At 32.9% G+C, this 11,946-nt stretch overlaps 4 protein-coding genes across 6 annotated transcripts in view; 1 reads left to right on the top strand and 3 right to left on the bottom strand.

Annotated features, from left to right (window-relative positions):
• The window catches only part of LOC108968692 (GTPase-activating protein CdGAPr), a 204,431-nt gene extending 202,241 nt beyond the window's left edge, over positions 1-2,190 (bottom strand). For 2 of the 3 annotated variants that reach the window (XM_018932861.1, XM_018932864.1), the window contains exons 1-2: positions 1,288-2,190; positions 37-273 (exon numbers count right to left, since the gene is read on the bottom strand). The gene's annotated coding sequence lies outside the window, so the exon portion shown is untranslated. Of the gene's footprint in view, positions 1-36; positions 550-1,287 lie in introns of all 3 variants that reach the window. The other variant, XM_018932862.1, reaches the window with a different exon arrangement.
• Positions 2,191-2,570: 380 nt separating this feature from the next.
• On the bottom strand, positions 2,571-6,349 carry LOC108968695 (probable RNA polymerase II nuclear localization protein SLC7A6OS). Its single transcript, XM_018932870.1, has 4 exons — positions 6,122-6,349; positions 5,513-5,997; positions 2,916-3,112; positions 2,571-2,848 (listed from the first exon to the last, which is right to left on the bottom strand). Exons 1-4 carry the CDS (start codon positions 6,347-6,349, stop codon positions 2,628-2,630), a joined length of 1,131 nt encoding a protein of 376 aa, XP_018788415.1. The 3' UTR covers positions 2,571-2,627.
• A 1,573-nt stretch (positions 6,350-7,922) lies between these two features.
• LOC108968683 (NADH-ubiquinone oxidoreductase 49 kDa subunit) lies at positions 7,923-10,082 on the top strand. The gene is made up of 6 exons (XM_018932845.1): positions 7,923-8,029; positions 8,329-8,453; positions 8,525-8,634; positions 8,727-8,928; positions 8,993-9,180; positions 9,250-10,082. The coding sequence occupies exons 1-6, from the start codon at positions 7,923-7,925 to the stop codon at positions 9,937-9,939; spliced, it is 1,422 nt and encodes a 473-aa protein (XP_018788390.1). The 3' UTR covers positions 9,940-10,082.
• A 1,758-nt stretch (positions 10,083-11,840) lies between these two features.
• Positions 11,841-11,946, bottom strand: part of LOC108968684 — a 2,048-nt gene continuing 1,942 nt past the window's right edge. Inside the window, exon 3 of the mRNA XM_018932847.1 lies at positions 11,841-11,915. Within this exon, the coding sequence (XP_018788392.1) occupies positions 11,909-11,915 (7 nt within the window). The 3' untranslated portion in view covers positions 11,841-11,908. The remainder of the gene's footprint in view (positions 11,916-11,946) is intronic.

Here is an 11,946-nt window from a genome sequence, read left to right as displayed (position 1 = left end):
TAAACATATGTATGTGGGTATATATCTTTAACTTACCTAATCTAACCTTCAATATAATTAGTTTATTTAATCCGTCACACACTTTTATAATTGTAACTCTTTTAATTGATTGAGTTGAGGTTATTAATTTAAATACACAAATTGATTTTTTTTTATTGCTACACTTTCACTGTAATTCTAGCATATTCAATATGCAGCTAGGCAACTTTCAAAAGTAGGCAGGCCAAAGTAGTATCGCCTTGTAATTATTTGCACGTTTTATACTCGCCTATACTATTTTCGACAAAAAAAAAAAAATGTTTTATTGAATTTAACAATGCCGATTTTTTATTTAAATTATTTAGAGTTTTCGATCACGAAAATTTACACACATCCTTTTATCCCAAAAAAGCGGTTCATTTGTCGGAACTAACGATATCTCTTATAGCTGACCACAATGTCAAAGTGACSGATCCAAATCAAGGCCTTCTAGGGAAAGCTTTTGTATTTGACAGGATACATATCTTCACGAAATTTGGCATAGATCATTGCTCACAACAACACGGACCACTAGAGCATATAGACACCATACAAAAAAAACTATCAAAATTATGTTTTTAAATATATACCATTTATGAACTCTTTTAATTGACGAAATATATTCACGAAATTTTATTTTTTTAGTTTTATATAAAAAYGATGCCTAAATAAATAAATTAATATAATTTAACAAACTTTTCTTTCATCGAAACGTTTCAATTTAGAACCTTTACCATTAATATAATTTGCTTTTTAATATTTTAAATAATCCTTATTATACATATGTTCATTTGTTAGTCTGTCGCTTTTTGCTAAATATGTATGTATGTACATATTTCTATCTACCATATACGCCTGCTTTGTATATTTACATTTTTATCTTGTGTGCATTTTCTTCTTCTTACATACATTTTCACTTCTTCATGCCCGGATTCAATTACATATTTGTATGTAACTAAGTATAATTAAATGGGTACGATTTCTAASTACTTATGGACATAATTATTAAGATGCACCGAATTTAAGAAAACCAATTTTAAACTAATTTTAGTCAACAATATAATTGGCAACTGGCAATGAYTTCGATTCGTTTTACTTTATTTTGCCGTAACGCGTGTTACTTAAATTAGAAAAACTCACACAATTTAATATTTTTCACAATTATTTTACAATAATAATATATACAATTGTAWCTGATTTATTACTGCAGCCTCCAAATCTAGTGGAAGCGGTTTACAAAATCACAATTTTCTGAAACCAAGTACATACTCAGCTGCCTGCATTTTAGCTGGGGCTGCAGAAATGTTATTTTTTTCCTTTTGGCTCGCCCTTCTTTCTGCCGTATGTTTTAGTAGCTTATTCACTTGTCACCGCATAAAATTGCACTTTGAAAATATTTTATTTGTATAAATGATTGCTTGCATTTATTTAATATTACAATTTTTGTTTACTTTTAATGCACCTTATTGCAGAAAATGCTTTACAAAAGTATACTTTTCTTATAACACAAAATTTATTTTCACCTTCGTCTGCTGCATTCACCAAACAACTAACCATAGAAACGAGAAAATGTACGACGACTGCAAAGACAACCCGAGCAGCAGCAGCGACAYCGACAGTAGAACGTTGACGTTGACTGCGTTTGTCATGTAGCCGCGAGAACTTACGTTAGCAAAAAAAAACACACACACAAAATGACAACAACGACGACGTCAGCGTTAAAACAGACGGTGACAGCGAGGCATTGCACATATGCATGTAAACACCAACGGCAGACAATTGTTTTGTACGTGCGCGAACTCAACACCCATCAAAMTCAATGAAGAATATAGCAATTACGCTTCGTACGCGTAAATAGCATTAAATGTATATGGTAATAATTATATACTAAACGTTGTCAACAATTGGAAAMCACGATTCTGCAGTCGTTGTTTACGATGCGGCGTGATAAGCTGTAAATTTTCTCGCTTCAGTGCAGCGGCAGCAGTTGGTGCACAATTGGAAATATTTATGTATATTTATGAAAGTAAGAAATTCACCACAATAATATCTCATAGATACAAATGCAGTGTTGTTGTGGTATGTTTGTGAATACTTACAATGAATTAACCGGTTACTTTGCTGAAGTTATTGGTATGAGTACTTACCTTTTCTCCTTTTCAGATATTATTATAAGTAATAAATGAAACTATTAAAACGGTAAAAAATTAATGTAGTATATTGTATTGTATATATTATAAAAGAAAAAACAACTGATGAGTGCACCTGCAGTAATGACCARTGTTAATTATTTAGTATAAATAATATATAATTAAAACAAGTTTTGTTTATTTGGTATACATTCATATTTATATTTTATTATTATGTTAATATTCAATATTATCGAGTCTTTTTTAGCAAATATAGTATGTATACTATATGTATTGAGTATAATGAAAAATAAGAGAAAAAACGCAAAAGAAATATTAAAACAAACACAAATCCAGTTAACAAACTAAATGACGTATTACAAAACCAATACATAGGTATTGAAGAAAGCGTACATAAATAAATAAGTTTAACTGATTTATTAAAATCAAATGTTACTCCAAATGAACAAGTCCTTTAATTTAGGCATCCGAGTCCTCGCTATTACCGCCAGCATCATAATAGTCGACGTCATCATCATCATCCTCGTCGTCGTCATCATCAGCACCGCCATTATTACGCCTAATATTTCGTCCAAATATATGGTCTTCCTCATCATAGTAAACATCATCAGAGGAATCTTCACAGCCGGATACGCTAGAGTCATCGTCATCAAAAGTGTGAATGTAACCTTGCTGAATGCCTTTAAGAAAATAGAAAAAATTGTAAATACAATAAAATATTTATAATAAATTTTTTTTATTATTTACCCATACGCATGTGCCGCATACCCAATGCCATGGCATCTATGTCTTCATGATCAAAGGAATCCTTATAATCCTCATTATCATCGTCCTCATCGGGATAATCATTTGTATAGTAATTTTCATTATTCGAATCCTCCGAATCGTCATCTTCGTCATCATTAAAACGATCTTCATAGATTAGATCATCGTATGGGCGTATGCTGTAAAATTAGAGTTTTTGCAATAATAAATTGCTTTAAAATATATGATGGATTACGGTATGCAAGGAATCGATCATAATCAAGTTCTTGTATAATAGATTTAAATCAAGTTCTTGAATGGAAACTTTTCTATTTGAGATATCTTCACGAAAGTTGGTATGGAATATTGTACAGAGCAACTGTAAAGTTATCGAATAAATTTTTTAGATCGAACCAATATAGCTATCATACATACTGAACGATCAAAATGAAATTCTTGTAGAGAAACTTTTTTATTTATGAAGGGATTTATAGCTTCGGTGCAACCAGAATTAACGTTTTTTTATTTCTGTTGTCGAATTATTCAGAAAATACTCTTGAAATAAAGAATTTCGACTAGTTTGACATATCAAATGTTAGGTAGTGTGGCTGATCTCAAAGGAGAGAATCGCACTGGGAGTGATTGTGACCAGTACTTTGCGATTTTTTTATACTATATGCACAATTTTTCGCATTTTTCGGAAAAACGCGATAATACAAGCTGAAATTTATTAAAACAAGCTTTGCTGCACAATTTTTGTTGATGTTTTATAAGTAAATGAAAATAAAAACTTGGCACAACCAAAGAACTCACAACGCATTTTCTTGCCGAAGTCTTAAGCAGTGAATAAAACAAACTTTTTTGTTGTTTTTGGTTATCTCATTATATGTATTATATATGTCATAGATTTATATTTCATGATTTAAATACAAAAAAAACGCAATCAAACATTCATATTAATGCGACATCTAATTGCTTACTCTATTTATATATGCTAAATTGTGTAAATTTAATTTTTGCGTTGCGTAAAAACAAATGTAATATAATTTTACTTATATGTAATATAGTTTTTGTATTTTTATCTTTYCTATAATCTTTTAATTAGAAATTTTTAAATTATTTGTAAACTTTTTGAATATGCCTTGAATGTTTATGTTTGCTTTAATTAATTTTCTGCGTTTTTGGCTGTTTAAAACCAAGTATTTATTTTCAATTACTCAGTAAGCACACGTACACACAAATTACCACTATAATAAAATGTAAAAACATACTTATGTAAAAAAATAATTAAAATATTGTTTACACCTAAGATAAGGCATATTACAAAACAATACTTAGCATTACAAATTTAAAACTATACATTATTTTTCTACGTTTTGCAATATTTTTGGCCTACACAATGCAAGTGTGCGCTTATTTTTGCTTAAGTATCAGCATTGATGATTAATTCAAACACACAAAAAATATACAATAATTGCAGCAGACGCAGTTTTTTGCGAAAAGGACCGGACCGTTTATTATTTTGGTAAATATTACCAGCTAATGGTAAAATTAAAAAGCACTTGTTAAATGAAAACATAAATGAAATTAATGATTGATACATTTTTGTAACTTTGGCAGAAAACATTTGATATGGAATGATGCAAGCGAATATTTATATGGAAAAATATGATAATGATTAATTTTTGGAATTTGAACGAAATGAATTTGAAATTAGATAAAAAAAAAAAAATTTGGACAAACTTTCCAACAAAACGAGATAAATCACATGTTTTGATTTTACGTTTTAGCGGTAAGCCTGTATGTGTGCGTTTAAATTATTTCTATCATAAACTAAATTCTATATTTTTTACTTTTCTGTTTATAATAGTTCTTATATTGGCTTTTGTATGCATTTTTTTGTGTTAAGGTCCAAATATCATTGTTGTTGCACTCTGCCAACAGCCATTTTATTTTAATTGTTTTTTTATTTTTGCAATTATTTTGTTGTCGCAGTGCTGCCTGTGTGTGTATGTTTACCACCAATAATCCTTCGCTGTTCAAAATTATAGGGCATCTTTGGCCAAATTGTTAACTTCACACAATTTATTAACTTTCTCAATTACCAATAGCAGTAGTTGTAGCTAGTGTTGTTGTGGTAGTAATTAAACGGATAGTACAACCTTAATAAATACACAACAATTTGCATCAATTTTACTATACATTTATATGTGTAATTAGTACGCATGTATGCATATTTATGCATAATTATGTGTATGAACCGACAAATGCACGATTGATTTTCTTCGCGTTGCTCATTTCACGTTTAAAAAGTAAAAATATTTTTTTTTTTAACTATTTAGCAATATAAGGCGTACGCTTTACTGGCAATTTACTGTTTTATCAACTTTACCATTATCCACTTATCCAAGTACACGTACAAACACACACATATATGTACATACATATAAACATAAATATATATCTATATATAATGCCAACACTGCCTTCACTTATTTGTTCAATTATATATATTTTTTTGTGTTTTTGGCAAATAAACAAGCGCTCCGATTTATATGAAACGACTGGTGAGCAATATCTGCTCGATATGCAAAACCAACCTTAAATAGTTATCATCCATCATATCAGCATATTCCACTTGCAATTCATTCTCTGGCAAATACAAATCATATACGTAGCCTGTGTCAGAGTCAGTCGCTTGCTGTGCATTATGCGTGTCATGTGCGGCGAAATGTTGCGCATCCCCATCTATTGTCTGTCTTTGTTGTTGTTGTGCGACATTCTGTGACAAATGTGCTTGTCCATCTGCCGTAGCGGACGTTGGCACGTTGTCTGTTTGTGCACCAGCCTCTTGCTTTTCAATATCGACAATTGTCACTTCTTTTGCCGCTTCAGCTGCATTTGCGTCTTCTAGTGTGGTACGCATACAATTGACTACACGGAACCGGCTCTCGTGCAATGCTTGCCGCATTTCCTGTCTTGCACGTTCGGTATGATTACTGGGTGGTCGCATAGATTTCTGTAACACAAGTTCTTTGGCAGCTTCTTTTGTAAGTCGCGCCAACTGGGTAGTAGCGCCATCATCCTAGATTTTAAAAATGTTTAAATAAATCCTTCTAATAATAGTTTTTGTATTTTCTTTTTTTATTTAAATAAACAACATGTATGTATATAATTTATGTATCAAATAATGAGTATATATGTTTTACCTGATCCTGTATTGTGCCCGCAAATTTGAGTATTGTTGATACTTCGCCTTCTTTGTCATTTAAAACCCCATTAACACCAGTGCCTACCCCTGCAGCAGTACCTGCGGCTTCTYCCGCTGCTTCCTCTCCTGAGTTATCTTCTAAACGGCGTCGTTTCTTGCTATTTAATATGAATGCACTAAGCGGCTCCTCATCAATTCTACGTTTTATACGAACAACGGCTGGCATTTTTAACAAAAACACTTAACTTTCTCTTTTTAACTTATATTAATTTATAAAAAAAAATTATGTGTCTAGACGAATCCTGGTTTCAACCGTTTTAAAGTATATGCAGCGAAAAACGATACAAGCCAAGAAAATTCCAACAAAGAAATGTGCGACCTTTTGCGTAACCAGTGTGGCCCAACAGGTATTACCATTGCCTTTGAAAGTGGAATAGCTTTGTTTGATTTTCTTTTCGTTTTTCTTTTTTTATATTATAAAAAAACAACTAAACTTGAGTAAGAAACGAAAAGCTTTTATTTGAAATTGTATCGAAAGGTTTTTTATCGTTTCTATAAATATGTACGTAAATTTGTGAAGATTTTTTAATAATAAATTATTTATAAATTGTTTAGAATAACTAACGGCTTTCATTTTTTTCCAAGTTAAAAATATACTTTCAAGTAATCAAGTTCACGTTTTTATTGCTGTTACTTTTATCAGAATCCGAAGTCCGTCAGCGTAAAAAGTAGTACGACGCGAAAGAACACTTCGTTGATGTATCGACCGGGTTTATTTTTTTGAACCGCGGACAAACGGCAAAATGGGTGTGCAAAATATTTTTTAAAACATTCTTTTTTACAAAAAACGCATTAGAAAATCATATCTTAAATATATTTCAAGGGCAAAATATTACTGAAAAACACTACATGTTGGGGAATAGGGAGTTCCTGGCCTTACCTTGAGTAAACTGCATGCCTTTATTTATTGTTTAAACACATTGAAAAACACATATTTTAAGATATTTTACAAAAAATATTTAGTAATATATATTTGTATAAAAAATACTGTTGTAAAAAATCAGTAGGGAGATTATCTTGCTCTTGCAAGATTGCACGATGGCACAAAATGCAATAATCCTATGCCGAAATATGTAAAGCAATGAGCGCACTCATTGCGGAATCTAGTGATACATGAACACCTGATTCGGTCAATTTATTGTGAATGACTATTATGAATGACTGTTGTGAATTGGCACAAATTTTGCATTCATTCTTAACAAAAAAAAAAATGTAACAAATGTTTATAATTAAATAGTAACATTCCTTAACAATTTAACGGCGAAATATGTCTTTATGTGAAATGGCCGCTGGCATAGGGTTGCATTTATTTTTGTGGAAAAAACATGAGTTTTGGTCGGAGAAATCTTAGACCAATTGCAAATATTTTTCTGCCTGTTTTGTTATTGCTTCGTTGCACCAATTGGAAAATTCTAAAATTCGTGTAATACGTGCACCGTTCAAGAGTTTTGCGAGAGCAAGAGAATCGCCCTACTGATTTCTCAAACACACATCACTGACACATACAAAAGTGCTGTCCATCATTTACCGAGAGCACTGACAGCTGTGGATTGTCGGGTTTGACATTTCATAAAATTTGTTGTTGGGGCTTTTCGTTACGTGCCCCTGCTGTTCTAGCCAATTTTCATTAGGATTTTTCGTTTTTTTTCACGCGGATAGATTCAATTCTGTGGATAAGTTAATAACGATTAGCGTATTGGCACTATCAACACAAGACGAATTAAGCGAATAACTGTGCAATGATGGCTATGTCAGCTGTGAATGTTATGATCAAGCGATCCGCCACTGCCGGATTACAAATGTTGCGACCCCAAGCTATTGCTGCAGTTGGATCCACTTTGGGGAGGTGAGCATAGAATACACCTAATGTACTAAGTTTTCTATATGCTCATACTAATGGGGAAAAATTGCGCGATAACAACACCAGCGTTAAAAAACTTTCTAAAAAAAACAATAAAGAACTTACATAATCAATGAAAAATGTCGACAACAGAAAGACATATAATTTTATGTAGTAGAAAGTATTTGCGGTGTACACTTGTATTTACCTATCAATTTTTACCATACAAACTAAGATTTCATCTATATACTTTTTATGCAGTAAGTAATCTAATTAAAAATTATAATTTTCGTTGTATTCAATAGTGACAAGCAGCAAACCCGCGGCGCAGCAAAATGGTATCCAGATCCAGAATTCATGAAACAATTCAGTGGTCCTGTCATGTATCCAGATGAATCCACAGCCCTAATGAAGCTACCGCCTTGGAATAGTTAGTATCTTGAACACTTTGATATATGTTTATAATTAAATTTTTTGATCTGATTCCCTACTCTTATTTAGACAAAGTTATGCCTGTGGAAAAGTCCGTACGTAATTTGACAATTAATTTTGGACCACAGCATCCAGCCGCTCACGGTGTGTTACGTTTAGTTTTGGAACTGGATGGTGAGGTACGATTATCTATATATATATATATATATATGTATATGTATATGTATGTAATTTTTGCATATATCTCTTATTGACAATATACTTATTGCAGACCGTAATGCGTGCTGATCCCCATATTGGTTTGTTGCATCGTGGTACCGAAAAGTTGATTGAATACAAAACCTACACGCAGGCATTACCATATTTCGATCGTCTTGATTACGTATCGATGATGTGCAACGAGCAGTGCTATTCCTTAGCCATAGAGAAACTGTTAAACATTGAAGTACCATTACGCGCCAAATATATTCGCAGTAGGTTATAGCATAAATAGTTACGAAGAAAATTTTTATTCATATTATTGGCATTTAAACATAGCACTTTTCGCTGAAATTACACGTATACTCAATCATATTATGGCCGTGGGTACACACGCTTTGGATGTGGGCGCGCTAACACCATTCTTCTGGCTTTTCGAGGAACGTGAGAAAATGATGGAATTCTATGAGCGTGTTTCCGGCGCACGCATGCACGCCGCCTATATACGCCCCGGAGGCGTGTCGTTGGTATGTACTTTTTTGACATATTAGCTTATAATATAATGTTAATATCATTCTTAATAATTACCCATATAGGATATACCACTCGGTCTAATGGATGATATTTACGAGTTTGCATCCAAATTTTCCGAACGTTTAGATGAAGTAGAAGATGTGCTCACCACCAACCGTATTTGGGTGCAACGTACTGCTGATATCGGTATTGTTTCGGCCGAAGATGCTTTGAATTATGGCTTCAGTGGCGTTATGTTGCGCGGTTCGGGTATTAAATGGGATTTACGTAAACAGCAACCGTATGATGCATACGATCTAGTTGATTTCGATGTACCAATTGGCACCAAGGGTGATTGTTACGATCGTTACTTGTGTCGTGTTGAGGAAATGCGTCAATCGTTGAGAATTATCGATCAGTGTTTGAATCAAATGCCAGCTGGTGAAATTAAGACCGATGATGCTAAAATAACACCACCTTCACGTGCGGAAATGAAGAACTCAATGGAGGCACTCATTCATCACTTCAAACTCTTCACTCAAGGTTATCAAGTACCGCCTGGCGCTACATACACAGCAATTGAAGCACCAAAGGGTGAATTCGGCGTCTATTTGGTGTCGGATGGTTCAAGTCGTCCTTATCGTTGTAAAATTAAGGCGCCTGGTTTTGCACATTTGGCGGCCTTAGACAAAATCGGCAAACAACATATGTTGGCTGATATTGTGGCGATTATCGGTACACTTGATGTGGTGTTCGGCGAGATCGATCGATAAATTCAAATAATTGCTGGCAAAGTGAAAGTTTATCAAATATAAAGTGTAAAATGGAGTTTTTCTGCAAACTTCTGTGTTAAACAATGAAAAGTTTGTAATAAACAGAGTTTATTGAAACCAAACAATTAGCGAAACAGTTAAAATATTTATATATCGTCACCTGAATTGCAAAATAACGTAACAACGTTTTCGGAAATTTACAGTGGCATGAATGAAACACGAAATGAAATGGAACTTGAGTGAAAAAAAAAATGTTTAATATTGGTTTATATCTGAGCGCAGAACMTGAAATTGTTGAACATATGTAATATTATGTATGTATAAGACACTCAATTTCGAATTTTTTGATGATACATTTTGCATTTCAGGTGACGACCTTTGTTGTTGTTTTAGTGGGCAATGTTTATTTGTGTATTTCTATGCGCTTGTGTTGTAGTGAGTGGATGTTACAAGTTTTGTTATTAACAAAACATAAATTTTCAGGCAGTGTTAAAAAAAAAAATTATAGTTCCGAATTCAAAGTTTTAAAATGGTATGTTGAAAGATTGTAGAAACATGCAAGCGCCTAATAGATAATTATATCCACAACGCTGAGAAGCTTCCACCACAAATACGAACGTCATTTAATTAGTTTGTTCGCGCAAGTAGGCAGCAAATTCAGCGCTAAACATAGAAAACTCATCGGTGCTATGGACGCTGCACTCAATGTTACTCTGCTTATCAAAACTGTATTTAATAATTGTATCAGGGCTATCATAATTTTCTGTAGTCTCCACAACTAAATTCAGAAACTTATTCAAAAATGCTTTGGATATATGAATGCGTCTACATTGTTCCTATTGAAAGTGTATATTTTTTGTTTTAATTAAAAATAAGTTATTTCTTGTTTATATATCAATGTATGTATATACTTCTAAAGCTTACAAGAGCTGATATTTGTCATTTTTTAGAATTCGCTACAGAAATGGTAACATGGTATTCCATGTACAAAACTAGTGCTCCGATCTAAACCCACAATTTGTTTCTGAGGTTGTACCGTTGTTTTGGGCAATAATGTAAGCCAAATTTCGTGAAGAAATTGTAATCAATAAAAAAGTTTCCATATAAGGACTTGACTTTGATCGGTTGTTGTTGTAACGGGTTGATATTCCTCGTTAGGATGGTGAGGATTAGATAAGTTGACGTCCACGACATCTTACGGGAGGCCCAAGAAACGGGCTGTTTCAACGGTTCGTATCAGAGGTGTGTCAGATGTGTAGRGTTAGTAGGGCATACAAAGTGGTGGCTAGTGTCATACAGAGACTCATTGCACCCAGGACATATGTACATACATATTTTAGGTATATCGAAGTATATCCCCACTGTAAATGGCGGTCCGTGCTTGTCAGAACTTAGTTGCGTCCGAAGTCTGGTCGGCGTATTGTTTGATGCCGTCAACATGTTGAGGAATGACCGCTGGATGCTTCTAGGAGACGGTTTCGCTCCAAGCAGGTGAATGAGCAGCTTTGTCGAGAGAAAAATACTTGTGCCAAATTTCAGATCGATATCTCAAAGACTGAAAACTTGTTCACGTATATACATATGTATGTACGTACAACAAACGGATATAGCTAAATGAACTCTGCTCATGATGCTTATCATTAAATATGTATGTATGTATATATTTTGTAGGGTCTCTGACATTTCATGCTGAATTTTACAAACGTCGTGGCAAACTTACCCCGTTTAGGGTATAAAAATATTAAAAGTATGTACAAAACAATAAATGCAATAGCAAAATTATAAAAAAAGACGACAAATAACAGTACATTTATAGACCCAAACTGTATATCTACATATGCTATATTACATACCTTTTCCAAATCCTTTATATCCTGCAATAATCCCGGTTGATTTATAACGCCATGATAATTTTGGAATCCAATAAAAAAAATTTTTTATATTCGATAGATATGCCTTGCACCACCATTTAAATACTGTAGTGGTAAAATAATTTAAAATAAAAAT

This window comes from Bactrocera latifrons, unplaced genomic scaffold, assembly GCF_001853355.1.
Source record: "Bactrocera latifrons isolate USDA-ARS-PBARC rearing strain unplaced genomic scaffold, ASM185335v1 scaffold_225, whole genome shotgun sequence".
NCBI lineage: Eukaryota > Metazoa > Arthropoda > Insecta > Diptera > Tephritidae > Bactrocera > Bactrocera latifrons.
This window is presented reverse-complemented; position numbering and strand designations above follow the sequence as displayed.

Bases quoted from the DNA above. Each gene is read 5' to 3' on its own strand.
- LOC108968683 (XM_018932845.1), top strand. From the start codon at position 7,923: ATGATGGCTATGTCAGCTGTGAATGTTATGATCAAGCGATCCGCCACT. The intron at 8,454-8,524 runs GTTAGTATCTTG...ACTCTTATTTAG, and splicing joins GAAGCTACCGCCTTGGAATA to ACAAAGTTATGCCTGTGGAA. The intron at 8,635-8,726 runs GTACGATTATCT...TACTTATTGCAG, and splicing joins TTTTGGAACTGGATGGTGAG to ACCGTAATGCGTGCTGATCC.